Source organism: Anguilla rostrata, chromosome 2 (genome assembly GCF_018555375.3).
Source record: "Anguilla rostrata isolate EN2019 chromosome 2, ASM1855537v3, whole genome shotgun sequence".
Classification (NCBI taxonomy): Eukaryota; Metazoa; Chordata; class Actinopteri; order Anguilliformes; family Anguillidae; genus Anguilla; species Anguilla rostrata.
Window position 1 is genome coordinate 39,390,178 of NC_057934.1, and position 24,800 is coordinate 39,414,977.

Here is a 24,800-nt window from a genome sequence, read left to right on the forward strand (position 1 = left end):
AAGTGAGTATGTAATATTTATTCTCCATGGTATATATAACAGTTTTTGACAGCAAATTACCTTAAGAGAGTGATTCAGCCTTCTGAAGAAATGAAGTGTTTAATTAAGAACTGACAGCTCACTACTCTTTGGTTGCAATTAGGATATGAAGGAAAACCGGCATACATAGTGGGTCTGCAGGACGAAGTTTGAAAACCTGCGGTTTACATCAAAGCACGAGGCATCTTAATCCAGACAGAGCCTTGTAGACACTGCCACCTACTGGTTCACCAACACCACTTCCAGCAGCAACTGCCAAGTGCAACACAACTACTAGCTCAGCCATCAGGTAACAGTGTGATAGTAGGGAGATATTCCAGTATTTCCTGCACTCGTTATAACCATCCCATGCAAATTATTTTATATATAAATTTTTTCCTGAACATCAGTTATCACAGATTGGGGGGGAAAATTGATATTTATTTATAGTGATTAAACTCCTTGATGTCAAGTACTTCAGAGTTGCGTTCAAGTCCTATTTCTCAAAAAAAATAGGTATGTGTGTGGAGGAGGGAGCAAGGAACATTTTATTTAACAGCTGGGAATACAGGTCCATATCTATATACTTAATAGCAAAGATATTTCTACTTAACTGGTCTATGTTGATTTACACAACTGAAAATACGTTTTACTGCTTCGTCCCAACAGGTTTAAGATAAATTTGTGTGAGAATGTAACCGTCAGACCGTCTAATCAACAGTGACATTCCTTATGGATTCAGAGTATCTCCAGAGGGTCCCTGTCTCTTTGGGACAGCTTGATGGAGATGGAGTCAGAGAGACGCACTGACAACCTTTCTTTCAGCACAGAGAGGAAACCTCGCTCACTGTTGCTATGGTCGCTCAGGATAACACTAGTACCAGCAGCCACAGCATCCAGGACCTCATGATGTGACATTTCCCCTGAGAAAACAAAACACAATAAAAACCCATTGAAATTAACACAATGTAATAAAATCACAACTTTGAGAATGAAAACAATTTAGTTTGAGGGAAAAAATGTTTACGGCCAAATTTTATTTGCACACGCAAAACTGCTGACTCACACTACCTGTGATGTAGAGATCAGCTTTCACCGCATTCAGAACTGACCCTCCAGATCCAGCACACACTGCCACTGTGTTGACTGCAGACTCTAAATAAATCACAGTACCAGTACTGTTAGACGCATTAACATACATATTTATGCATGCATGTGTTTTTAACCCCATACCAACTGCTGGCACATATTTGAAAAGAGCTAACAGTGGAAGTATGATAAGCGCATGACCAAGACCTATTCAAACAAGTTTGTTAGCGTTGGCTTATAAGCCAGATAAGATAACTAGCTTGCTAGTGAAGAAAAATGTGAATAATAACAGCTAATAACATCCTGCGACAGTTTAATATACACATACACCCACAGAAACTTTAGAAACTTTTGTATAACTATATGGCTTGGATGTATGATTGAGACTACTGTACTGTGTAACTAGTATTGTATGAAACAACATAGGTGGATGAATGTCTTAATGAAACAAGTTTAGTTTTGTGTGCTTCATCTTCATCATCATTGTGGATTTGTGCCCCTGAAGCTAAACAGGAAAATTTCTGTTAATGTTACTGTTAATTCTGGAGCCAGAAAATTGCCAGGGCTACTTTTTCAAAATGCTGGCTCTCATTCACACATTACCTCAAATGTTAAAGTTCCTTACCAGTTCAGGGTAAAGCTGCATGTGTAAAAAGGGTTAATGACACATGGAGCTTTTGGGACAAATCAATATTCCTTGTGTGGACTACATATGGGCCAGTCAAACAGTGTTTGGCTACTTCTGGAATCTCTCTTACCAAGTGTATGCTGGGCACCAAGAGCCAGTCTCACGTGGCTCAGGCCCAAGTGTGACTTGATTCGTTGCACGGCTGTAGCTATAGAGATGGGTTCATCCAAAATGCTCCTTCGCCCCTGACCACAACCAGGGAGAGGCAGCTAAACCAGAAAAGAGAAAACATAAAGGCTGATAGAGAAGTAAAGCAGTTATAGGGCACGGACATGGGGATGTACGGAAAAAACACACCTGCCTCAAAAACACAAGCAAACATTAAGATTAATTTTAAAGGTGCTAGGCTTCAACTTGGTAAGCTACCTTGGTAAGTTGCAGAATGCGGAGAGATTCCTTAGAAGTAGCATGTTGTGACAGAGTTTGGACAGCAGCAGTCAGGATGGAGTCTGGACAGATGAGGCTTACATTGTACCCATCGCCATCAGATCTGCGGACAGGATGGAACGCACATTTATATTTTAGGCATTTAGCTGACACTCTTATCCACAGCGACGTACAATTAGTGCACAAAAAGGCATAGATTTACCAACATTCCATGTAGCAGTTAATGAGAGTGTACTGGTCAGGCCAAAACACACCGGCTATAGGTAATACTGTGTCAATAGAATTATGTATGTATATGTTAACATGAAAGGAAAGGTAGAGAGGTTTAGGTTTATTCTAATTAAATATAGGATAGATAGAAGATGTGGAAGAGAGGAATGGGAATCAGGATAGAGAAGGGGGAGGTATTTTCTGAACAGGCGCGTGTTCAGGTAATGCCGGAAGGTAGGGAGGGACTCTGCTGTCCTGACTGAGGAAGGCAGATTGTTCCACCAATAGGGCAAAAAGGTTGAGGTCAAGATGGGCGATGACCAGGCTTTCGCAGGGAGGGGAGAGCTAAGTGCCCAGTGACAACAGAGCATGGCTTGGAGGTTTAGGGCTAGAGCATGGCCTGAAGGAATGGAGGTGCAGTTCCTATAACAGCCTTGTACCCACAGGCGGTTTTACCATAGGTCATAGGTAGGCAATTGCTTGGAGCCTCGTGAATTTGTGTTTCCTTTTTTTTTTTTTTTTTAATTTATAAAACATTTTTCCTTTCTTGTCACTCCAAACAAATGATAATCTGTAATAAAAATAAAAATAAATATATCTACATGTAAATGTGGGCCTATCCAATTAAATATCTATTTGCCAATATTTATTATCACCCACATTTCACATTTAATGGACTATTCCACCTTGACCTTCCCGCATTTGCGCCTAATCAATGACGCAGAAAATCGAGCTACCATCAGAGGCAGAGTCACTTTAGCCGCGTTTTCCACCGAAATTACCACCGAAGGAACTACTTTACCAGGAACTAAAAGGTTCCTTCAGCCAATGGTTGTCTGCGTTTCCACCGGGGTCTAAAGTACCGCGAAGATTAGGTAAATTAGCCCACTGACGTTGTCGTCGGTCCATCTGTCATATGAGTTCTTCTGTAACCCCATACTACCACCGAAGTAGCCTACATTATTTATTAACCGGGACAGCCCGGAGGGGTTTATTCCACTTATATACAACGGGTTACCAACAATGACTATATATGGTTACTTTTGTATTTATTGATTTTCATATATCCTCTCAAACACATTCATTAACAGCAGAAAACATGCACACGTTGTAAACAATTAGCTGTTTTATTACTTTCTCGTCGTCAATTCCATATAGGCTAATCGCAAAATGACAAGAATAGAACGAAAACTCGGACTTGCGTGAAAATGTAAATAGTAGTGGTACAGCCACCGTTTGCTTTCCTTCGAAGTTACTGCTAGCCGAGCAGCGACGTGTGCCCTCCAGATGCGAACCATGCACCATAAATGAGTCCATAGTCTTCCTGGTCTTTTCGTGGAATTGAAAAATGGCAGTAAAATTGAGTAAAATTACGGCAGTCTGAAAAAGCTAAAGGGAAGATTACTAGAATTAACCTGTTATTTTACCCGGATAAAAAGTGCGGAAGGTGATTTCCAGTTTGCTTGTACTGTATCACCAATGTTAATCGTGCAGAACTACCGCATACCTCACATAACTGTATCAAACGTTTTGAGTCAATTACAACGGGCGAACAAAGAAAATCCGGAAGAAAATATTCAGCAACCGAATTAATTCGTTTGAATGTTTTGGTAGCCTACGTAATATGCTGTCCCAGCACGAATGCTTAGCATTTTATAAAACGAATACTAAAGCAAGAAAAGAACAGAAGAGCACACGTTATAATTCCAAGACGTTGACAGGTTATAACCAAAAGTAGGCTACTGCGCCGCATAACATACAAGTTTGATTTGAAGTTATTATGAAAATAAATTGGTTTGCGCTGCATATTTTCAAACATGGCGGGTAATGGCGGAAAATAAATACAACACAAACGCTACGAGTACTCGACCAATCAGAAATGTTCAGCGCTGCAAGCTCCACCCAAAAGGTTCCTGTACTTTCGGAAAGTACTACCCCCCGAGCAGGAACGTTTTGGGGGGTAAAACAAAGCCCCCAGAACTAAATTTAGACCCTAGTTCCTGCGGTGGAAACGCACTGAGTTCCTCAAAAGGTTCCTAGTTCCGGGGTATAGTTCCTGCGGTGGAAACGCGGCTTTTGTTACCATGAAGCGTTTTCAAAGTGGATTTGAGAAGAGGAAGAGGAAGATGCCCAGTTTAAGGAAAGTTTTCCTAAACTGACTAAATTCTTTAATAAAACAACCAGAGACTCCACGACGGAGGAGCAACAAGTGAGTGAGAGGACCTATTATCGACCACCCTAAACGCTAGTGTATTTACTTTGTATTTAGAGAGAACTGGACATTGTTACCTATTTAAATGTAAGACCTGTAAAAATACACATAATAAATTGTCTAAATGTAAAAAAACCATCTTCATACATATACATTTAGTTATATTAATACAGCCTTATTTAATATATCAACTTTAAGACAAGCAACGTAATTATCTCATCGCGACCCATTAAATCCAATGGCGCAGACGTTGCTTCATAATTTCAAACTGCTTTCCTAACAGCTATTTTGTGTCCTGCGATTTGAGTTACAACAGTGAATATGTACGGATTCCTAGACATGCTGATAGCGACCACCCTTTCTCATATTAACCTCAAATACGCAAGACAGGACACATACAGTATGCTAGCAAATTTAAGTTCCATTCATTTATATGGGGTGGTCGATACACGTCCCCTTAAGCCGCGTTTTCACCGCAGGAACTTTACCCCGGAACTAGGAACCTTTTCAGGAACTCCGTGCGTTTCGGCCGCAGGAACTAGGGTCTAGATTTAGTTCCGGGGGCTTTATTTTACCCCCAAAAAAGTTCCTGCTCAGGGGGTAGTACTTTCCAAAAGTACCGGAACCTTTGGGGTGGGGCGCAAGCGCTGAAAATTTCTGATTGGTTGACTACTTGCAGTGTTTTATGTCAACCGCCATGTTTAAAAATCTGCAGCCGCAAACCGATTTATTTTCATAACTTCAAATCAAACTTGTATGTTATGCGGCGCAGTAGGCTAGTTTTGGTTATAGCCTGCCAACGTCTTGGAATTATAACGTGTGCTCTTCTGTTCTTTCTTTGCTTTAGTATTCGTTTTATGAAATGCTAAGCATTCGTGCTGGGACAGCATATTATGTACCAAAACATTCAAACGGATTAATTCGGTTGCTGAATATTTTCTTCCGGATTTTCTTTGTTAGCCCGTTGTAATCGACTCAATACGTTTGATACAGTTATGTGAGGTATGCGGTAGTTCTGCGTAATTCACATTGGTGATACAGTAAAAGCAAACTGGAAATCACCTTCCGCACTTTTTGTCAGGGTAAAATAACAGGTTAATTCTAGTAATCGTCCCTTTAGCTTTTTCAGACTGCCGTAATTTTACTCTGCCATTCTTCAATTCCACAAAAAGACCAGGAAGACTATGGACTCATTTATGGTGCATGGTTCGCATCTGGAGGGCACACTTCGCTGCTTGGCTAGCAGTAACTTGAGCAACCAAAAGCTAGCGCTGGACCACCTCTGAGTTATTTGCCGGCACATTAAAAAAATTGCGAAAGTACTTTTTAAAAAAAAAAAAAAAAACCACTGGAGGATAACGAGGACATTTTTCTTACGTAACTAGGTGCAGGTTGTTACCGATATTTCGCCTATTTTTTCATATATAGTTGCAAATCAGTTTACGTTTTCCTGTCTGTCGAACGAAGTTGTTTGATAATAGGTGCTCTCACTCTAGCTGACGTTACAACAGGTGTAACGTTAGTTGAAGAAGCTGAGCTAGCTAACATTAGCAGCCTTACTGCTGCCTCAGCCTGTTGTGCACCCACCGCACCTACTACAACTTCTAGCGTTACTGCCTCTGCTGGTTGCGGTGAACCAGCTACAGTGTGGGAGGAAAGTGTCAGAGGTGACACCGACAGACAGCAGCAGCCCACCACAAACCAGACACCCGCTCGGACCAGGACTTTTACCCCAAGAGAATAGTGGATGTTCAAATGCTTTATCAAAAAGCATGTACTATACTTTTGTCTTGAAAGAATTAAAGATTATATACTTATAATCTTTTTCTTGCCATATTGTCTTCTTCTAACTGACTGAAGGTTATTTGAAGTTCTTCAGTTAGAATTCTCATTTGGGTCTGTCCTTTACTTCTGTGGCTTTGTTAACTGAAAAGAGCTGCCTCCAAATAGTTTTTGTTCACTAGCTATGATTGCGTTAAGCAAAATGGAGAAGGGCCTCACACTGGTCTTTACCTGGGGCCTCCAAACCACTAAAACTGCCCCTGCTTGTACGCCAACACAAGAGTAATGAATTTGACATGGGCAGCCACCAGAAGCCAGTGGAGGGTACGCAGGTGGCGGGTGACAAGGGAAATTTTGGGGAGGTTGGACTGAGCCAAACAATCCGGTGTAGAGAAAGAAGAGAGGAAGAAGAGCACAGAGCCCAGGAGAGGACAAAGCCCTGTGGAACCCCAGGAGAGAGGGTTCGTGGCAAAGACAGACAGGTCTTGGAGGATGAGGATCAAGGCGAGAGTGGCAGCTCTAGTGGTAAGAAGGGCTGTAGTGACAGCAAGGAGCACAATCTCAGAAGAGTGGACAGGCTTGAAGCCTGACTAGTTGGGGGCCAACAGGCTCTTCAGAGAGAGAAACTGTAAAAGTTGTTTAGAAACAACGCATTCAAGTACTTAAAAAGAAAAAGAAGGTCTGTAGTTTTTGAAAGTCCACAGGTAGAGGGAAGGTTTCTTGAGAAGAAGAATAACTAGCTGATTTGAAGGCAGTTGGTATGCAGCCAGATGTCAGGAAGGAGTTGATGGTTGTGAGGAAAGGGAGCAGGTCTGCAGCAATAGCCTGGAGGAGGCAGGATAGGATTGGGCCGAGAGGGCAAGTGGTAGGCTAACTTGTGGAGGCAAGTTTTAGGGGGAAACAGGAGAAAGACATTAAGCCAGTCAGAGAGGTTCGAACACGGATGGTTTGTGAACAGGCTTGGGAAAGGAGCCTTGGATGTCATCAACCTTCTAAAAGTAGGAAACAAAGAGAAGAGACAGGAGTAGGTAGACAGGGACTAAGGAGAGACAAGAAGATGACAAGGAGTTTCAGGAGGTTATAAGCAAAACAGTGAATTTGGGAGAGGTAAAAGGTTGATTTAGCAGCAGAGATGGATGTAGAGGAGAGACTGAAAGTGGGAGAGGTGAGCTAACAAGCAACTTTTGTGCCACCCTCTCTCAGCAGTCCAAAGCCTTGAATGCTCATTTCATCAGGATTCTGACAGCCAAGGAGCAGGTGGGGACAGACGGGCAGGTCTAGAGGACGAAAGACATAAAGATCAAAGGAAGATGAGATGCAAGATAGAAATATGGAAGTGACAGAGTTGGTGGAAAGAGAAAGGAGAGTCAGGAGGATGGAGTGAGGAGAGAACAGAGGAAAAGAGGAAGGAAGAGGAGAGAGACTGAACATAAAGTTGGGTGAGACCAGGTTAGAGTGGTCAGCATAGAGGGGCTTGGAGAAGGAAACAATGTAATGGTCAGAAAGTTGGAGAGGGGTGGCAGAGAGGTTAGTTGCAGGACAGACACTAAAACAGACCAAGCCAAGCCAAACACAAAGGGTTAACACAGAACCAACAGACACTCAGAATACATACATACAGCAATATGGTACAGTACCTTGTGGTAGTGTACTCTAACTTCCCTGTTGTATCCATTAGTTCAGCCAAAATCATTTTCAATTCCTCATGATTCCTCACAGTGAATTCCAGTTTGTGAGTTAGGGGAGTGCTACTGGCAGCCTGACTTAACACTGACACACTGCCACTGCCTGAAAGAGACAAGTCAATTAAGCATGGCAAAATTAATACATAAATATAACACACCTTCAGATTTCCATATTTTTGTTCCTGATTTTCCCCCCCATTTTTTCCTGCAAATTTGGAATTCTAAATTGTGTTCGTGCTAATCACTCCTCTCAGTTTGGGACATTGATAACAAGCATGTGTTCTCCAAGGAGGCTGCAGTTACATGGTCAGATGCAGACATGCTTTTCAAAATCATCCACATCATAACTCTAATAAAGTTGAGCAAAAAAGGCTGTATAAACAATACAGGTAATCAGCTATATTGTAGTTGTCCTCGAAAAGTATTTTAACAGTAGAATGGAATTTTTTATTTATGCTAAATGGATTTCAGATAAAAAGATGAATATGAGACAAAAGCACAGAATCAGTTTTTATTTCATGATGTTTTCATGCATATAGGCTATGTTTTACCATTTTACTGAAACAGTTTTTTTTGTGTTGAGTCCCCCCATTTTCAACTGTGCACAATTTAGTTGTTTCCTAGCTAGTAAAACTTTTAATGTCCATCCTTTTACATACTTCTTCAGCCTAACCCCAACTCTAACCCTACCACACAGCTTACCAAACACCCTCCCCTCTTTTCTTAAAAACATGAATTTTATCTACTTACCTACTCCGCCAATCAGCCAGTCATTGACCCCACCTCTCACACAGTCTAGGGCAGTATGGGGAGAGTAAATTGCAATTCCTGCTTTGACTGCCCTGATAGCCAACTGCTGCTTCCAGTCCCTTTGAACTAATCGCTTGATTGGCCGAAACAATGGTGGGTGATAGGAGACAATGAGGTCACAATTCATGGCCTCAGCTTCGTCCATAACAGGTACTGTCAAATCATTAGTCAGTAAGACCGTTTTAACAGGATGGACTTTGCTTGGCTCCACCAAGAGTCCTACATTGTCCCATGGCTCTGCCAATGGCAGGGGAGCCAAATTCTCAAGCACCTCTAAGACTTCTGATAAATCCATGGGTTTACAGGAGTGACTGGACTGGAACAGAGAAGGTGACTGGGAGAGAGAATAAGAAAGAGGAGTGGGAAAAAACAATTTTTTGCAAAATGACTGGGAAAAGATAAAACTAGTGGATGATGTTGCAAGAATGTGGAATGAAGTGTAAAAATTAGCATAAACTGATGGGGAAGAAATGTAAGATCCAAGGGTCTTCTGAGGGGACAAAACGGAGTGAGATAATGTCAGATGATGTTTATAGAAAGAGAATGAGCAAGTGCTAAAGCAAGCCAATTTAAAGGGCAGTGTAAATGGTCTCAGAGATGCTTTCACCCATCCAGGAAGCATTGGTTTAGATATACCTGCAGGGACATGAAAATAAATTTCATTTCAGCTGGTCATGTTTGGGTTCCTACAAAAGGAGGAAAGTTTTTTCAAAAAGCCCAGTAATTCTGTAATATCAATACACTCTAGACTTACAGACGGAGAATTATCTAAAGACATGGAGAACTGACTCATAACAGACTAAACCATTATATAAGTCAGCCAGAACTGACACCACATTCAAGCCACCGCTACAAGTAGATATTCGTAGCAAGCTACTGCTGCTGCCCATAACAAAAATGAAACCAGACTATCCGACATGCGGATACGGACTGGTTATTAACCTCATTGCAATTCGCTACGATGCAAGTGTGTTATTGCCCCTAGAACATAAGGTTTCAATAAGTCACTCGCAACTTCAGGAAAACAAAACGCATTCGACTGTGGCTGAAAGAAAACACTTACTGCCTCGCCTAAATGCAAACAATCTTCTACTGAGTCAGCTCCGTGAAGACGCCACACAACGTGTTTTCCTTCATAGGAAGGGCTTCGCGCTATACTTCTCTGTGATTAGTCGGTAAAATTAAAGAAAGCTTTCTATTGGTTCGTTGAACTTGTACCACGATGACTGACAGGTTTCACCTTCACAACATGGCCGCTTTTTGTAACCAAAAGGCTGGCTTTCTATTTAGCAACGCTTGCTCACATTTCCGGAGAAGTGATTCCGCTGTGTATGTCGTGCTCGCGTCCTGTTCGGAGTGTTGGACGGAATGGTACTTATTAAGGAATAGTGAGTAATAATTTAAATGCATTTTCTGTGGATTTTTTAGTATTAATGAAAATAGAGATATGTCAAATACAATTAAGATTCAGAAAAATGATATTGCAAATTTAAGCCTGTCATTTCGTCTGCAAGGCGTGTTAATAAGCTAGCTAGCTAGCTAGCTACCTGGCTACCTTAGCTACAGTATCTATGCTGTCCATTTGGGGCGGTTGTGAATAACATTAGACTAATGCTGGGTAGCTAGCTAGTAGCTTCTGTATATAAGACATACTACTGTTGAATTAGAGCTGAGCTTTGATGCTAGCTAGTTGGTTGCGCTTTCCCAGATTTTAACGTGTCGCTAGCCAATTGCATTAACTGGCTAGTTCGCTAGCTAACTAAAGTTTTAGACGAATACCGGGCGGCTAGCGAAAGCTAGTAGTGATTATGTTTTTTCGCCATTAATCTCATTCACTGTCGGCTAGGTACTGCCCGTTTGGACTTGTTTTAAGTTTATGTAAAGCTCACTGGTTCGTTTACACAAAAATAATTTTTCTTTCTCCCCAATAGCCAAGTGGTGTTGCCATGTTCTGTAGAAGAGGTAAGTAAATTTAACTAGATATGTACAATCAGATAGTACGGTAACTTATCTCAGTGTTCAATGTCTGTTTGTGTCAAATCAGTGCTAGAAACAGATTCTTGAACTCCGTTATCTTCAGTAGTCAGCTAAGTTAGCTACCATGATGAAACTTTTTATCTCAGGCAATGGAAAAAGGGCGTTACTTATTCTCATTTTGTAACCATGTATACAAATTGATTTATTTTGTTGTACCAAAATGACCAGATTGCCACCTCTCTGTCCCCAAGTACCAGGTCGGCCAGTTGTTTTCTGTGGCTGAGGCCAGTAAGAACAATACTGGAGGTGGAGAGGGGATCGAGGTGCTCCGAAATGAGCCGTACGAGAAGGAAGGGGAGAAGGGCCAGTACACCCACAAAATCTACCACATACACAGGTCAGACTGGTCTTGGATGTGCACGCACACACACATGCACTCTCATATGGCTGAACTTCTTCAGAAATGCCATATGGCACATTTGTGAGGTGCGAGCTGTGTTAGGACAGCAGTCTGAGGGTTTAAAGGTCAAAGTTTACTAGGTGAGGTGCTGTTTCTCATGTAAGGAGGAGTATAAGGTTGAATACCCATGCACCCAGTAAAGCCAAGCTGAATTTTTTTGTTGTTCTGTGAGTCAGATATATTCATGGTATTTGAAATATTGTGGTCTAGATTTAATTTTGGATGTGTCTTTTTTTAACAGGAATGGCCAGGGGGTGGTAGTACTTTTGCAGAAAGGGCCAATTATCTGATGGACATTTGGAGTAATATAGTTTTAGACCTACAATTTGTGAAATGGCTCACTACTGATCTTACTGTGAATTGTTTGCATCATAGAAGAGCTCCCATCTCCATGGAGCAAGAGTTTAGTCTCCCAAAATTACAAATAATATTTATAATATTATAAATAATTATTTATAGCTGTTATTACTTCTAATCGCTGGAGACTAAGGAAGCGAGAGTTTAGTCTCCAGCTATTAATTAACTGAAGCACATTGTTAATGACATTTGCCCCTTTCATCTCACTCTGTTACAGTAAAGTCCCCAGTTTTATCCAGATGTTTGCCCCAGAAGGTGCCTTGGTTTTCCACGAGAAGGCTTGGAATGCCTATCCTTACTGTCGCACAAGTCAGTATAGTGATGCATCACAGTGTGCTCTTTGTGTCTCTGAGTCTGCCTGTTCCCAGTGGCACAAATGCTTGTGCTTCTATTTTAAGTGTTCCATTATTTGTCATGTAAACAACACCATACCACTTCCACACTGTGCCCTTAAATCAACCGTTCATTCTAACTTAAATATTAACAGTATTTTAACATTGTTTTACATACAATTTGAACAAAACCCACCTAATATAGATTCCAGTACTGTCATACTTTGACAGACTATTTTTGTCCTTTCTCAGTTTTTGTTTACTGTACTCCACAACATGCAACAACGTGTTAATTTCAGGTAATATGCATCTTTGTCTTCCCATGCAAAGGCATTTGTTTGGACCCACTTCTTACTTTTCTAGCTAAATCAGCTTGTTTCGCAGAATAATTAGCTGCTCTTGAATTATCATTAGTTTATCAAATTGGAAGTTTGTAAAATTGGAAGGTTGAAGAGGGAACAATTGTATGTCTGTTAACTGGGTCTTTGCTATGGGAAATGTAAAATGTGATTGCAGCTTTCACGCTTTTAAAAGTTGATCTACCAGTAGCCTCTTTTAAACATGCTGTCTGAACATATTGCATCATAGTAACTTCTCTCATTTTTTTAACTGCCCTTCCCCGTGGTTGCACTCTGATTGAGGACTACACAGTTGTGACGGTGAGTGTGTTTGTGCTGCAATGCCTTAATTGGGCACAGAGAAAATCTTGGGTTGTTCTCTAGCATGTGTTTCAGTCTTGTGCTCCTAAGGGGTCTAAAGCCTCTATTTCAAACCACATGTCACGAACAGTCATTCAAATAGTTGTAGCAGAGACAGTCAAATGTATTTCAAATGATACTCTGCAGCAGAATACCAAGTTTTTCTTCATAATTGCATGGCTTTGGAGACAGTCTAATCAGTAGAGAACAGCCATGATGATTTGTTCTGTGTAAAGCTGCTTTTCCACCGCATGGTACCGGCTCAACTTGATTCGACTCTTTCTGCTCTTTTGGTACCAGGTAGGCTACTTCGTTTTCCACTGCAGATAGTACCTCTGTCAATGTAGCTGATCGTTGTTAGCAACGCCGCATGAAACGCGTTGCTCTGACCAATCAGTGGTCTGCAGGGTTTTCACGTCACCTTTTGGTATTTCCTCAGCTCGCTTGGAACCTTGACGGAGGTGATACCAAAAAAGTGCCAGGTACCAAGTCGAGTAGAGTCGAGTCGAGTTGATCCGGTATCATGCGGTGGAAAAGCGGCTTAAGTTATTTTCTTGTTTGTCACTTTTGCTAAAAATTAGACAGAATTTTGGGTGATCTGTTTTTTTTTTTCTAGAGGAAGATTTGCATGGACCAATGGTGCAGTTGAATTCTCTTGCTCATGATTAGACTCAGACTCGTATTTTGTGTTTTGTTTCACTAAATGCGGATCTGTTGTAATATTTGTCGTGCGGTTTATGTGAAGTTGCAAAATGTGCAACATAAATTGGAATTCAATTAACCAGTAGGGTTGTTTTCTCTGTCATCGATGGAAATGCATTTTGATGATGTTTGTGTGCCTATGTTTCGCTTCCTCCGCACTTAACTGAGACAGCATTCTTTCATTGTTTTGCACTAATGAACACCTCATAATTAGTTTCTAATTGTATTTGCCATTTGCTTATTATCAATTTATTGCTGAACTCAAGTGTGCCGGATGGTCACACACTCAAGGTTGTGAGGACTTGCTTATGCATTTGTATTTCTGTGTAATTCTTATGAATACTTCAGGCAACATAGTGGATGGTCTTCTCTTTTTTTTTTACAGAATGAATACATGAAGGATGACTTTTTCATTAAGATTGAAACCTGGCACAAACCTGACTTGGGAACCTCTGACAATGTGAGTGCCAGCACGACAAGTGCTCTCCGCTTCTCTGTGCAGCAGTTCACTTCTCTCTACAGGGCTACAGTCACAATGGTGCTGAACACAGCAGATGCAGTACTTAACTCTGTTTCTGTTAATTACAGCCACATGGTTTGCCCCCAGAAGAGTGGGAGGAGACGGAGGTCGTGCCAATAGACATTGCAGACCGGTCTCAAGTCGATGATGCTGTGAGTTCATTGATTAGTGGAGACCCTGTGATATGTAAGGTTCAGACGATAAAGCACAGCTTTAATAAAACATCTTTTGGTGTTTTTGGGAATATGGTGTTCATTCTTAATATTTCCTGATTATTTACTTTTTAGGGTGGGGGGGCTTCCTTGCGCTATAAAAAAAACCTAAAATAATATGTGCTGACTTTCTGAAAATCCAGTGATCGGATATGCCAGTGGTATGATGCAGTTCAGACAGGAATGTGAATTTCAGTGGTGTTTGTATGGAATTTGTATACTTTCCCAATCACTCACAGGACTACAAGGTAGAGGAAGATCCTGCAGTGTTCCACTCTGAGAAAACGGGTAGAGGACCACTGGGACCCGGCTGGAAGGTAGGTCTCTCCCTGTGCCAGTGTAATGTGTACTTGTGTACGTTTGCGGTCAATGATATTGTCAAGGAACCTTCTCTCCCTGTTTTGACCTAGTAGTGACCTGTTCCTTCTTCACTACTACCCTCTAATTTTCTCACTCTAGAAGAAGCTCCATAACAGTAAATGCCCCTACATGACAGCCTATAAACTGGTCACTGTTCATTTCCGCTGGTGGGGTCTGCAGGGGAGAGTGGAAAAGTTCATTCACAAGGTAATAAATGGTAAACATGTGTCCGTGTGTATATGAAATGCATTTGATGGGGTTGTATTCAGAAAGTCTGTCATTGCTCAGCACAGACTCATTTAAAATGTTGCATGTTTTTAGAAAAATGTAAAATCATTGTCTTGTTAAAGTGTCGTGAGCAATACAAAATATATATTCTTTTTTAATGCTTGAACAAAGATTGACACGCAGGTGGTATCACATTACAATTCGCATATTAAAAAGTTGATTCAAACATGCAATTAAAATGCTTTTCTTTCATAGAAAGGGTATTGGATGCAATTAGTCATGGTGGAATTGCATCCAATATTCTTTCTATGAAAAACCTACTAATGTAGCCGAAACGTTCTGGTTCTTTCATAATCTTGATTGTTTTCTTGAAGTTCATAAAATTACAGTGGAAAATCATGAAGCGGTTTTGTGAACATTAAGCTATTGGGGCACTAGTTGGCTGAACTTATAGCTTTATTTTTCTCTTTACAACAAAAAAATTGCACACGTGGGTAGAGAATTACTTTGTGTTCCAACAGTAGAAGGTTTGGTAAAATTAAGCAATCCTCTGAAAATTGTATATATATATATATATATATATATATATATATATATATATATATATATATATATGTAAACTATTGTTTTATTGCATCCATGTATGATGGGACAATATGCACAAATGTTTCAGCCTAAGATTGTATTTGTTCCCCTCAGACTGTTACAACTGTCCTGGATCACCTCCTTGAGGTGTCGGGTTTATTAGCTCCACAGGGACATAAGAACTCCTCTTGTTTGCAGTGCCTGGGCCTGGCATCGCCATTTGCGTTTGCGTACGTCGTGCACGTCGTGCCCTCATACATGGATGCAATAAATAACAGATTATAGTATTCTCGTGAGTGCTGTCCGTTTTTCTCTTTCATTTATAGTTTGTGGGATCGAGCACCCAATTATTAGTGAATATTCTTGAGTTGAGCACTTTCAAGTCCTTTGATTTTTGAAATTGCACATACAAATGTTCTGGGAAAATTCACTGAAACCTTACATGTCTTTATTGAGGGCATATGAATGAAATGCATGTATTACTCAAAAGAACGTGACACCATTTTTCTGGTTTTAGAAGACAGTCCACCCAAGCATTGAACTATCTATGTAGGTTAAGGTTAAATATGCATTGCTTTAATTGGAAGTAAAGTTCACATGTCCAATTAAAATAAATACGGAAGAGGGAAACTGCATATTCTAGTAAAATTCTGCATATACATAGTGCATGTCAAGACAAAAAATTTTATCCCATTCTTATTTTTTAAAAATGTTCCTTACAGCAACAGCTGTTTTAGAGAGTAATTTGTTTATCCAAGTAAAGAAAACTATTTTAGGAAAAAAAAAATGTCAAGCTTGTATTTGGTCATATAGGTTGAACTGTTGGAATAGGCTGGTTTGGACCCAGTTGCTGAGGTTTAGTAGTTCGTCAAATCCACAATTTTGTTTTTTGGACTGAAAGGTTTTTGTGTTTTTTAAAAAACAATTACTTTATCTAGGCTCAAGGTTACTAAGCATATCCCAAAATGTTGCTATTTTCTGACTGTTACCAGGTTTGTTTTTTTAAGAAGGGGGAGGGGGGCTGATTTCTTAATATTAATGAAATTTCTGAATTCTCATCTATCCCTGTGTGGTGTTAGTTTCAGGCTCTAGTTAACTCCCCACCTGTCTCTCCTTATTGTGTTGTCCCTGTGCTTACCCCCCTCCCGTTTGAGTAGCAGGAGAAGAGGCTATTCACGAACTTCCACAGGCAGCTGTTTTGTTGGCTGGACAGCTGGGTTGATCTGTCCATGGATGACATTCGGAGAATGGAAGAAGAGACACAGAGGGAGCTGGACAAGGTGTGTAATCCAATTAGTCTTGGCATTTGTATGTTGTTCAGGCAACCTGCTGTCGTTGCATTATTCTTTGTTGGCAGTATGTTGTACTGTTTAAGGGTTTAGATGCATTTCTTTGTTTTGTCAGTACAAAAGTGGATCTAACACTTCTCTTTCCCCCGTTAGATGCGCAATGAGGGTTCTGTCAGAGGGATGAAAGCAGGAGAAGACTAAATGGACAGAGTGGAACAATAAGTTTGATCAACAATTAATTTTACCTCCCATATGCACCGACAACATTTCATTCTGCATCTTATCAAAGTGTTGGAACACCACCAAACCCTTCCAAAGAGGAAGTTGTCATACCCAAGACAGGAAGTTACTATCCTTGTACACGAATGTGTCTGTGTATGGATGTACTTGTGTGTGAATGCGTACCTTGGTTTTTCAGTCTGTGTTTTTAACCAATCACTTCGCTGCCAAATTATTGGAATTTTAACCAGTGTCATTCCAATAGTTTTTCTTATTTTGATAACTATTGCCGTTATAATTTTTGGTCATGTTGACACTATCAATTATTACTGTACTATGAAGTGTCTGTGGTTCCCTCAACCAAACCCTTCGATTGAAAAGCTTTAATTTATCCATCATGTTAGTATTCATTTATACGGAACACAGAAGGCATCACTTTCAAAATGAAGTTCAGATACAGGATGACCATTTATTGGTCTTTTGCTTTATGAATACCTGTACACAAATGCTATTGCGTTCACATTACTAAATTCTGATCTTTATTATTGTCCTTGAACAGAATTCATCCTTTGAACATTTTTAACAAAAAGTGAAAATTTTAATCACTGGCTGAATTAAGCTGTTTAATACCTTGGTTTACAATGGATGGGTTTGCCATTGAGAATGTTTAATGGAAAATAAACAACTGCATCATGAAAAGTATCAGATTTCTGTCTACAGTCACCTCTATAACTGCATCAGTTTTCTTTCACATAAATGAGCAAAGAATTTAAAAAGGGGGATTTTTTAAATCCCATATTGAGGCCCTTTCAGAAGTCCCATTACTGCATTGTCATTCAATTTGGATACACGCCTGCATGGCAGTCTTTTTGTTCCTCATATCACCATTGCTAGTCTCGTGTCAAGACATTTGTTAAGCAAGTTCATGCATGTTTTCCGACATTAGTTAATGCAGTTGCTTTTCTTCATCTAGCAGATGTTCCTTTCATTTGAGAGTCAAGTATATGCTTCCATCTAGCTCACCTTGAAAGGAGTTCCAAAATAGCTTCGAATTCACCAGGGAATAACACGATACAAAATAATGCAGGACATACATAGAGTATGTGGGGAGAAAATGGCATTCTGCTACACCGCTTTAAATGGGCAATGTAAAAAGAAAGCACATGGAACTTGGAAATACAATTTCTACCAAATTAGCATTTGAGGATGCCAATATGAATACATTTAAATGGCCACTAAAACTTTGCATTAAACTTACCAGTTATCACTTAACTGCTATAATTTAATCAACATTAGAAATAGTTTACAATTCCAAATAAAAATCAAGTTCCAACATGACTTAAGAGTTAGTTGAATAGTATATATACACTTGGCCAATATGACATCCCTAATTCTCATCTGTGTTTATACAGTACATGCAAAATAATTGGTTTGTACAGTAAATCACTACAAAAATACAAAAAAGTAGTTTTATTTTCACAGATCAATAACAAAAGGCAACAACAAATCCTACAGATTGGTCAGAGGAGAAAATCAACAAAAAATGTTTCAGTTTGGTGCACTGTTCCCATTTCAACTAGTTTTCTTACCTAAAATTCACTAACAAAGGCCAGAGGTAATTATCAGTATTGTGGTTCTGTCCTCTGTAGCGTTCATCTGGTAACTACTACTCTGACTGATTCACTAATACCAGTTTCTGTCAAATGGCAAAGACAGAAATGAAAGCTTGACCAAACTGAGACTCATTTTCTTTGCCACAAATAAAAATGAAAGATATAAAAGAAACAGTGTTAGAAAAAAGTCTAATAAAATCATAATGCAAGTGTAAAATGGCCTCCTACCTCACAAGGCCCTCAGCTGTCACTTAACTGTGGGAGTCTTAAATCTCATGTTCGCCTTCTTCACAACACACACCACTCCTTAATAAAGAGGGCACTCCTTTAAAAAGACTGAGGCTGCAGGGTATTGGAGGAGTGTATACCAAGGCTCATACTGCCAGTGTGGATGGCATTGCAACAGCAGCTGAGAGCAATGCTGTGCACAAGTCGGAGGACAATACAAGGCATGTGAATGAGAGAGAGAGACCAGAAGGGACACTACATGTTTTCAAGGGAAATAGAAAAGAGAATATAGACTAGGATGGCACAGGAGAAGCTGGAAAAAAAGTTTGAGAAATGAAGATGGGAGAGAATGTGACCAAGGTTATGGGTGTCGTGATCGTTTTCCCTCCGAGCAGTCATCACAGGAAGTAATCAGCCACTGGCTTTTTGGAGGGGATTCCTCTGGTTTCTTGTGGGGCTGCTTCAAATATGATGAACTCTTTCTGCAGGTGTTCATCCAGCTCCAATATTGCTGCCACATTTCCACACCTGAGAAAGAGGTTAAGTTATTAAAACATACGCAGAGGAAAAAAAGCAACAAGTACAAATAAAAGGTTGAAGCAGCACAGAGTGGGCAGTAGTACCTATAGCAGTAGTTTGGTGCTGACCACACAGTCAGTACAGTTTCATTGAAATGCCACTTGTAGCCTTCCATGACAAGCTGATGGGCTCTACAGATCATGTCAATGTCATTAGCTGCATTGAATTGGGCCACAACGTCACTGCCAAATAGGTACCCTGCACCCCTGGGACTCACACCCCATCCTGTTGTGTCTGAAAGAGAGAGAGAGAAAGGTACAGGCTGACACAAATGAAAAGAAGCTGCATCAGCCATAGAAGGACAAAGATCGGCACACGCAAACAATTAAACGTGTTTTTGCTACACAGGAGTTGGGACTCACCCTCTGGATCAGACCACAGTAGATCACACATGGGGCCGTCATGTGGAACCTCCTGCTTCCTGTCGATAGTTCTGATCTGGTCCAGAGTTTGGATTGAGGGAGATAGTCCGCCATGCACACAGAATATCTGTGGAAAAAGGATCTCATTTTCACCATAAACTATAATGATGGGGGGGGGGGCAGAGTGTATGTGTGTGTGTGTGTGAGAGAAAATGAAGAAAGAGCCAGAGACACAAACCTTCCCATCAATGATAGCTGAGAGGGACAGGTAATCAAAGATCTCGGTGCAGTATCTCCACACAGTCACAGAGCCATACTTCCTCAGGCACTCATCATAAAAGCCGTAAACCTGTGTGATTTGCCGAGACTCATGGTTCCCTCTGATCAGTGTGATTCTGTCAGGATAACGCACCTGCAAATTGAAAGAGATATTTTATGACAAAAAACAAACCTGAAGGTGCCTGTTATGTTATGGCACTTCGAGTATACTAGCCCCTGACAGCCTGTACTCATGGAGCAACAAACTAGAGTATCAAAAAGTTTGTTCACATTTAAGGGAGTTTGCGATTAGTCACCCGCAGTAGATGGTGGCGTCATCTTTCTGAAAGTTGAATTAACACATGGTTCGGAGGAAAGTACTAGTCCAAGATCAGCTTTTACACAGAAGTCACAAGGCCAAAAACAATAAGGAGAAGCAAATACATTTTCAACTATTCTCTTCTGGATGTGTTGTACTGAAATGTACAATATATACCCAGTGAATCATATTTTGGTCATCTCCCACTAAGAAGCAGACAGCAATTATTCCATAGAACATGCCTGACATGTTCGCACAAAACACCTCCAGAAAAGCATTCGACAGAAGCTCTAAAAAACCTCATGCTGAGACATCACATAACATTACAGACATTCAGCAGATACTCTTTTCCAGAGCAACTTGCACAGCTTTTGAATTTTTGCATAGTATGCATTTACACAGCTGGATATATACTAAAGACATTTAGGGTAACTACTTATTCAAGGATACACTGGCGGTGTCCAACCTGGGAATTACACCTCTCTCCCTACACCAAGTCCAGTTCCCTAACCATTATACTACATGGTAACCCGCAAGAGAAACAGTTTAAGCTTTTGGCACAACATACATTTTTTGGGTAATTATTTTACAGAGTCGACAGCTGTGAATTCATGTTGGCATTTTCAGACCTATTGTATACACACACAGCACTAAGCGGATGCCTTTGTAAAGGTACCTTGAGTGCAAGCAGCAACAGGAAGGTCTCCACACTGTAGAATCCTCTATCCACAAAGTCGCCCATGAAGAGGTAATTTGTCTCAGGAACATCACCACCTACCTGCAAGTATCATTGGCACATTTGAATTGTGCGTTCACTCAAGACAGGAATGTGAGTGTTCTTGATAACAAGGCTGCTTTGTAAGTGTGATTTGAAACAGAACTACAATAGGGTAAAACAGAAGCCAATCTTAGGTGCAATTGTAATTTAGAGAGAACTTACCCTGCTATATTCAACAGCCTGTAACTGATGCAGGAGCTAACACAGTTATGTGTATATTTCATGTTGAAACATTAATAATGTACACTATTTAAAGACTGACACTAAAATAAATGAATAAATGTATGTATAAAATCTGTATGAAAGCTTGAAATGCTTTCATGAAAAACTGTTCAGCAAAAAGTGATTATTAAGGCAGCCACATTTGGTCTGTCTTCTTGACAATGTTTGTCACTGAATGAACAGCTTTGTTGATTCCACAAATTAATTCAGAGCTGCACAACCAAGAAGGTATTTTTCAATGTATGCAAAGCTTATTTTATTGTCTACATGTTGCTATATTCTAAGTTATAGCACACTTATCTTAGAACACACTTCAGCTCTAACATGTGTGGGAATCACTTGTTTTAACTCATCGGGCAAAAGACAATGATTACAAGTAAACTTAATTGGGAGATGGACACTAAGGCTTACTCTGAACAATTCCTTGAGGTCATAAAACTGCCCATGGATATCACCACACACCTGAAATACAAGAGGCAAAAAGTCATGTTGCTTTTTATTTGGGAAACAGAAATTCAGCAAAGATTAATTCAGTTGTTACTCACAGTGACTGGGGAATCCACCCTCTGAACATTGCTCTCTTCTACCAAAATCTCCCTAGAAAAAACAAACATCAGATTGCTCATCACATAACTCAATACAAGACAGCATGAAGTTGGTAAGATGCTACAAAAATATATATAACGCATTCATTTATTACAAATGGAAAGAAACTAATCAATTGATAGTATTAAACATGCACATACAATGCATCATAGTAATAGATCAAAGAGGAATACAATATGAACAATGGAATCGTTGCATGTTCATGTACGACCCCAAGTTCATTTTGGTGCAATTCGATAACTGGAGATTTCCTAACATGTATACATATGAAGACAAATACAATTTAAATAAAAATCTACAGGCACAAAGTTTGTGATCAAACTTCACGGACGCACCAGATTACATAATTATAGTCTACTTCCATTACATGTTACTGTCTTAAAGAGTTAAGTCTTAATGTCACAATGAAATTTTTTTTTTTTTTTTTTTTTGCATTACCTGGCTTTGGCACACAGAGCTTTGACCTCATTCTCCTTAATAAGTTCACACCTCCTCAACTGGTCGATCTGTCTGTCCAGGTCACTTATGTCACCCATAGTCACTGACAGACAGACAGTACCTCACACACTTCCGTTTCAACAATTCACACGGACAAGCACCTTCTCACCAGCAAATGCATATGCACGCGTGTACACACTCACACACACATATATATACAAACACACACCAACACGCTCTCACTTCCACCAAGAAATGGGTATTCTGAACAGACAACGGGAGAAGACGATTGATGGCTCACTGTGGCAGGGCTAACCTGTACAGAGAGAAGACATTTTAAAGACATAATTTAATACACATTTACCATTGTTTATTGTTAGACTATATCATCAGTTAAAACATAAATTAACTGTTCGTGCGTCTTACAATTGAGTGTCATGTATTTAGATTAAGTAATGATGGAAATAATTCAGCATCATAAAAAGAATGGTTCAATAGTTTTGTTAGCAAGTGGCAATTATGGAATGCAGGAACGTAACCAAGTAGGAGCCAACACTCACACTACCCAGTATAATCTTTCGATAGACAATAGACTATTCTATCAAGAATTAATGTTTTTAATTCCATTAAAACCACCGTTAATCCATTGGATCAAGAAACACTACAGTTAGCAGTCATCCTGATAATGGGCAGTTTGTACAACGCTACCTAGCGAACTAAAGCATCTACGGAACACAACCAAACTGTTGACGACTAACGACTGTGCTAACTCACTAACGTTAACGTTGTCAAACTTGCGAGCGCAAAACTAAACACTAAGTACTGCTGCGCAGCAATTCACAGGGTAGCCATTTAGGCCCAGCCTTGGCTAGTCCGACGGCAATCCGCCTCAATTGCGGGACGCATAATCCAAGGGTACCCTTTAACCAGTTACCTAGGAAAATAAACGTTCCATGTCAAGAACAAAGCTGCCAAGTTAGCTATGATAGGTAATATAACTCCATAAAATGCAACGGGGTAATGTGTCTGACCAGTAATTATATTAACGAGCTAACGTTAGAATTTTCGACGTAGCACTAACAGCAAGCTAGCATCGTTAGCTCCGCGCGTCCAACCCGGCTTTTTGCGTAGATGTAGACAATGTAACGAACCATATGAAATCCACTAGGCTAGAACACTGAACGAAATAAACCGTAGCCTTACTTCGTCATATAACCACCAGACACACCAAATACTATTACCCAATCGAAAAGGGCCGGGTGCTCCAATAAAATGCTCACGCTAGCAAGCAGATGTGAGGAATTGCGTTTGTAAAAACTGTTCAAAGACAGTCAGAAACCGACTTTCGTCGACAAGGCAAAACATCTTTAATAGTACCTTCTGTCAGCTGTTCGTAACTATATCACAAAGGTATAGATAAAATATCACGTAATCAGGGAAGCGTATTATCACGTATTATCTTCTATTAGCTAGTTAGATTAACTACACATAGTGACACAAACTAACATTAGTCTACCCAATGGAGGTAGATGTTAGCTGGCTAGCTAAATTATGTGGAAAGGCCCATGGCTAGCTAGCTACCCAAGTTAGTTCCTAGCGATCACTACGTTGCTAAAAGGTAAAATTCACTGGATGCGCTGTTCAACAATTTTGAAATACCGATAGTCATAATTACCCAAAGGTCGCAGTAATCCAAATCAAATTGTAATAAAATGAGGTGACTGTAACCAGATAGCGACGTTTCTTGCGTCCTGTTCACTGTTCCGCTGAATCGACTAGCCAACGAACTGTAGCGCCCCCTCGTTTCATCCAGGTTTCATCTCACATACCAGACCACACTAAAACTACAGTTTCCGGTACTCTGTGCATAATGGATCTCAGAAGTCGTGTCGTCACTCCGACACTTCGATTTCGTTACAATTTTCGCGACTTCCGGAAAAAATAAACTGCCTATGGGATAAATGAATGACACTCTCCTGATTCCTTCAACATATGTTTTTGACATTTGTTTGTATATGAAAATAATGATTTTTTTTATCATCATTATCATTATTTTAGAGAGCAAATTGCTAACGGCTAAGTGTTTAGCGATGCGTCACACACAGGGTGGTATTTACAGCGACCTTTCACACGAGTAGCTAAGCGGTTTGCTGTTACACGTTTTTTGTTTTGTACACTACTTGTATATATCGCTGTAAATATCTTTGCTGTTATTGTTGCTGTTCTCATTTGTAATTTCTTAAGTTATTCTAGTAGCTAGACTACTTGTTTAAATTTATTTGCCGGCAAACGGTAGCTTTGAAAAACCGACAGGCCAGCTGTGACGTAAATAACATTTTCAGCAGAGCTTTTTGTTAGCAAAATTATCGGTTGGAAAGCGGTATCGGAATTCAGTGGATCCAGTACCGTTTAAGAGAGTAATGTGTCCGGATAGAAACGTTTAAAACGTTTTTAACGTCAGTTTGAATAACAGACTGTGACAGGGATGGTTATGTGTGCATGTTTTGCTCTGCGTTACGTCAGACCTCTGAGCCCCCAGGGAAGGCCAACGAGGACAAAGGTCTTAAAACGTCTAAA

At 40.1% G+C, this 24,800-nt stretch overlaps 3 protein-coding genes across 6 annotated transcripts; 1 reads left to right on the top strand and 2 right to left on the bottom strand.

Moving 5' to 3' along the window:
* Positions 1-543: 543 nt before the first annotated feature.
* nif3l1 (NIF3 NGG1 interacting factor 3-like 1 (S. cerevisiae)) lies at positions 544-10,090 on the bottom strand. 2 transcript variants are annotated; one of them, XM_064324594.1, is made up of 7 exons: positions 9,945-10,090; positions 8,822-9,517; positions 8,024-8,174; positions 2,162-2,285; positions 1,866-2,004; positions 1,090-1,173; positions 544-941 (listed from the first exon to the last, which is right to left on the bottom strand). In XM_064324594.1, exons 2-7 carry the CDS (start codon positions 9,501-9,503, stop codon positions 757-759), a joined length of 1,365 nt encoding a protein of 454 aa, XP_064180664.1. In that variant the 5' UTR covers positions 9,504-9,517; positions 9,945-10,090; the 3' UTR covers positions 544-756. The 2 variants fall into 2 exon arrangements, with proteins under 2 accessions (XP_064180664.1, XP_064180665.1); XM_064324595.1 differs by having other exon boundaries at positions 8,822-9,215; positions 9,945-10,073.
* A 45-nt stretch (positions 10,091-10,135) lies between these two features.
* Positions 10,136-17,522, top strand: LOC135249238 (phosphatidylinositol transfer protein beta isoform-like). 2 transcript variants are annotated; one of them, XM_064324666.1, is made up of 11 exons: positions 10,136-10,269; positions 10,813-10,843; positions 11,110-11,255; positions 11,893-11,984; positions 12,659-12,666; positions 13,793-13,867; positions 13,996-14,079; positions 14,379-14,456; positions 14,599-14,706; positions 16,470-16,592; positions 16,755-17,522. In XM_064324666.1, exons 1-11 carry the CDS (start codon positions 10,250-10,252, stop codon positions 16,800-16,802), a joined length of 813 nt encoding a protein of 270 aa, XP_064180736.1. In that variant the 5' UTR covers positions 10,136-10,249; the 3' UTR covers positions 16,803-17,522. The 2 variants fall into 2 exon arrangements, with proteins under 2 accessions (XP_064180736.1, XP_064180735.1); XM_064324665.1 differs by having other exon boundaries at positions 10,144-10,269; positions 12,649-12,666.
* Positions 17,523-18,275: 753 nt separating this feature from the next.
* Positions 18,276-24,060, bottom strand: ppp4cb (protein phosphatase 4, catalytic subunit b). 2 transcript variants are annotated; one of them, XM_064324652.1, is made up of 9 exons: positions 23,899-24,060; positions 22,224-22,539; positions 21,725-21,776; positions 21,591-21,641; positions 20,856-20,957; positions 19,841-20,014; positions 19,603-19,729; positions 19,285-19,474; positions 18,276-19,189 (listed from the first exon to the last, which is right to left on the bottom strand). In XM_064324652.1, exons 2-9 carry the CDS (start codon positions 22,319-22,321, stop codon positions 19,060-19,062), a joined length of 924 nt encoding a protein of 307 aa, XP_064180722.1. In that variant the 5' UTR covers positions 22,322-22,539; positions 23,899-24,060; the 3' UTR covers positions 18,276-19,059. The 2 variants fall into 2 exon arrangements, with proteins under 2 accessions (XP_064180722.1, XP_064180723.1); XM_064324653.1 differs by lacking the exon at positions 23,899-24,060 and adding an exon at positions 23,305-23,498.
* Positions 24,061-24,800: the final 740 nt, after the last annotated feature.

Excerpts from the sequence above, each read along its gene's own strand:
- nif3l1 (XM_064324594.1), bottom strand. The coding sequence starts at position 9,503 with ATGCTTCCTGGATGGGTGAAAGCATCTCTGAGACCATTTACACTGCCC. Across the intron at positions 2,005-2,161 it reads GCATTCTGCAACTTACCAAG|CTGCCTCTCCCTGGTTGTGG; the intron begins GTAGCTTACCAA and ends TTTCTGGTTTAG. Across the intron at positions 942-1,089 it reads AGCTGATCTCTACATCACAG|GGGAAATGTCACATCATGAG; the intron begins GTAGTGTGAGTC and ends TTGTTTTCTCAG.
- LOC135249238 (XM_064324666.1), top strand. The coding sequence starts at position 10,250 with ATGGTACTTATTAAGGAATA. Across the intron at positions 10,270-10,812 it reads ATGGTACTTATTAAGGAATA|CCAAGTGGTGTTGCCATGTT; the intron begins GTGAGTAATAAT and ends TCTCCCCAATAG. Across the intron at positions 13,868-13,995 it reads ACTTGGGAACCTCTGACAAT|CCACATGGTTTGCCCCCAGA; the intron begins GTGAGTGCCAGC and ends TGTTAATTACAG.
- ppp4cb (XM_064324652.1), bottom strand. The coding sequence starts at position 22,321 with ATGGGTGACATAAGTGACCTGGACAGACAGATCGACCAGTTGAGGAGG. Across the intron at positions 19,730-19,840 it reads CAGCTATCATTGATGGGAAG|ATATTCTGTGTGCATGGCGG; the intron begins GTTTGTGTCTCT and ends CTTTTTCCACAG. Across the intron at positions 19,190-19,284 it reads GCACCAAACTACTGCTATAG|GTGTGGAAATGTGGCAGCAA; the intron begins GTACTACTGCCC and ends CCTCTTTCTCAG.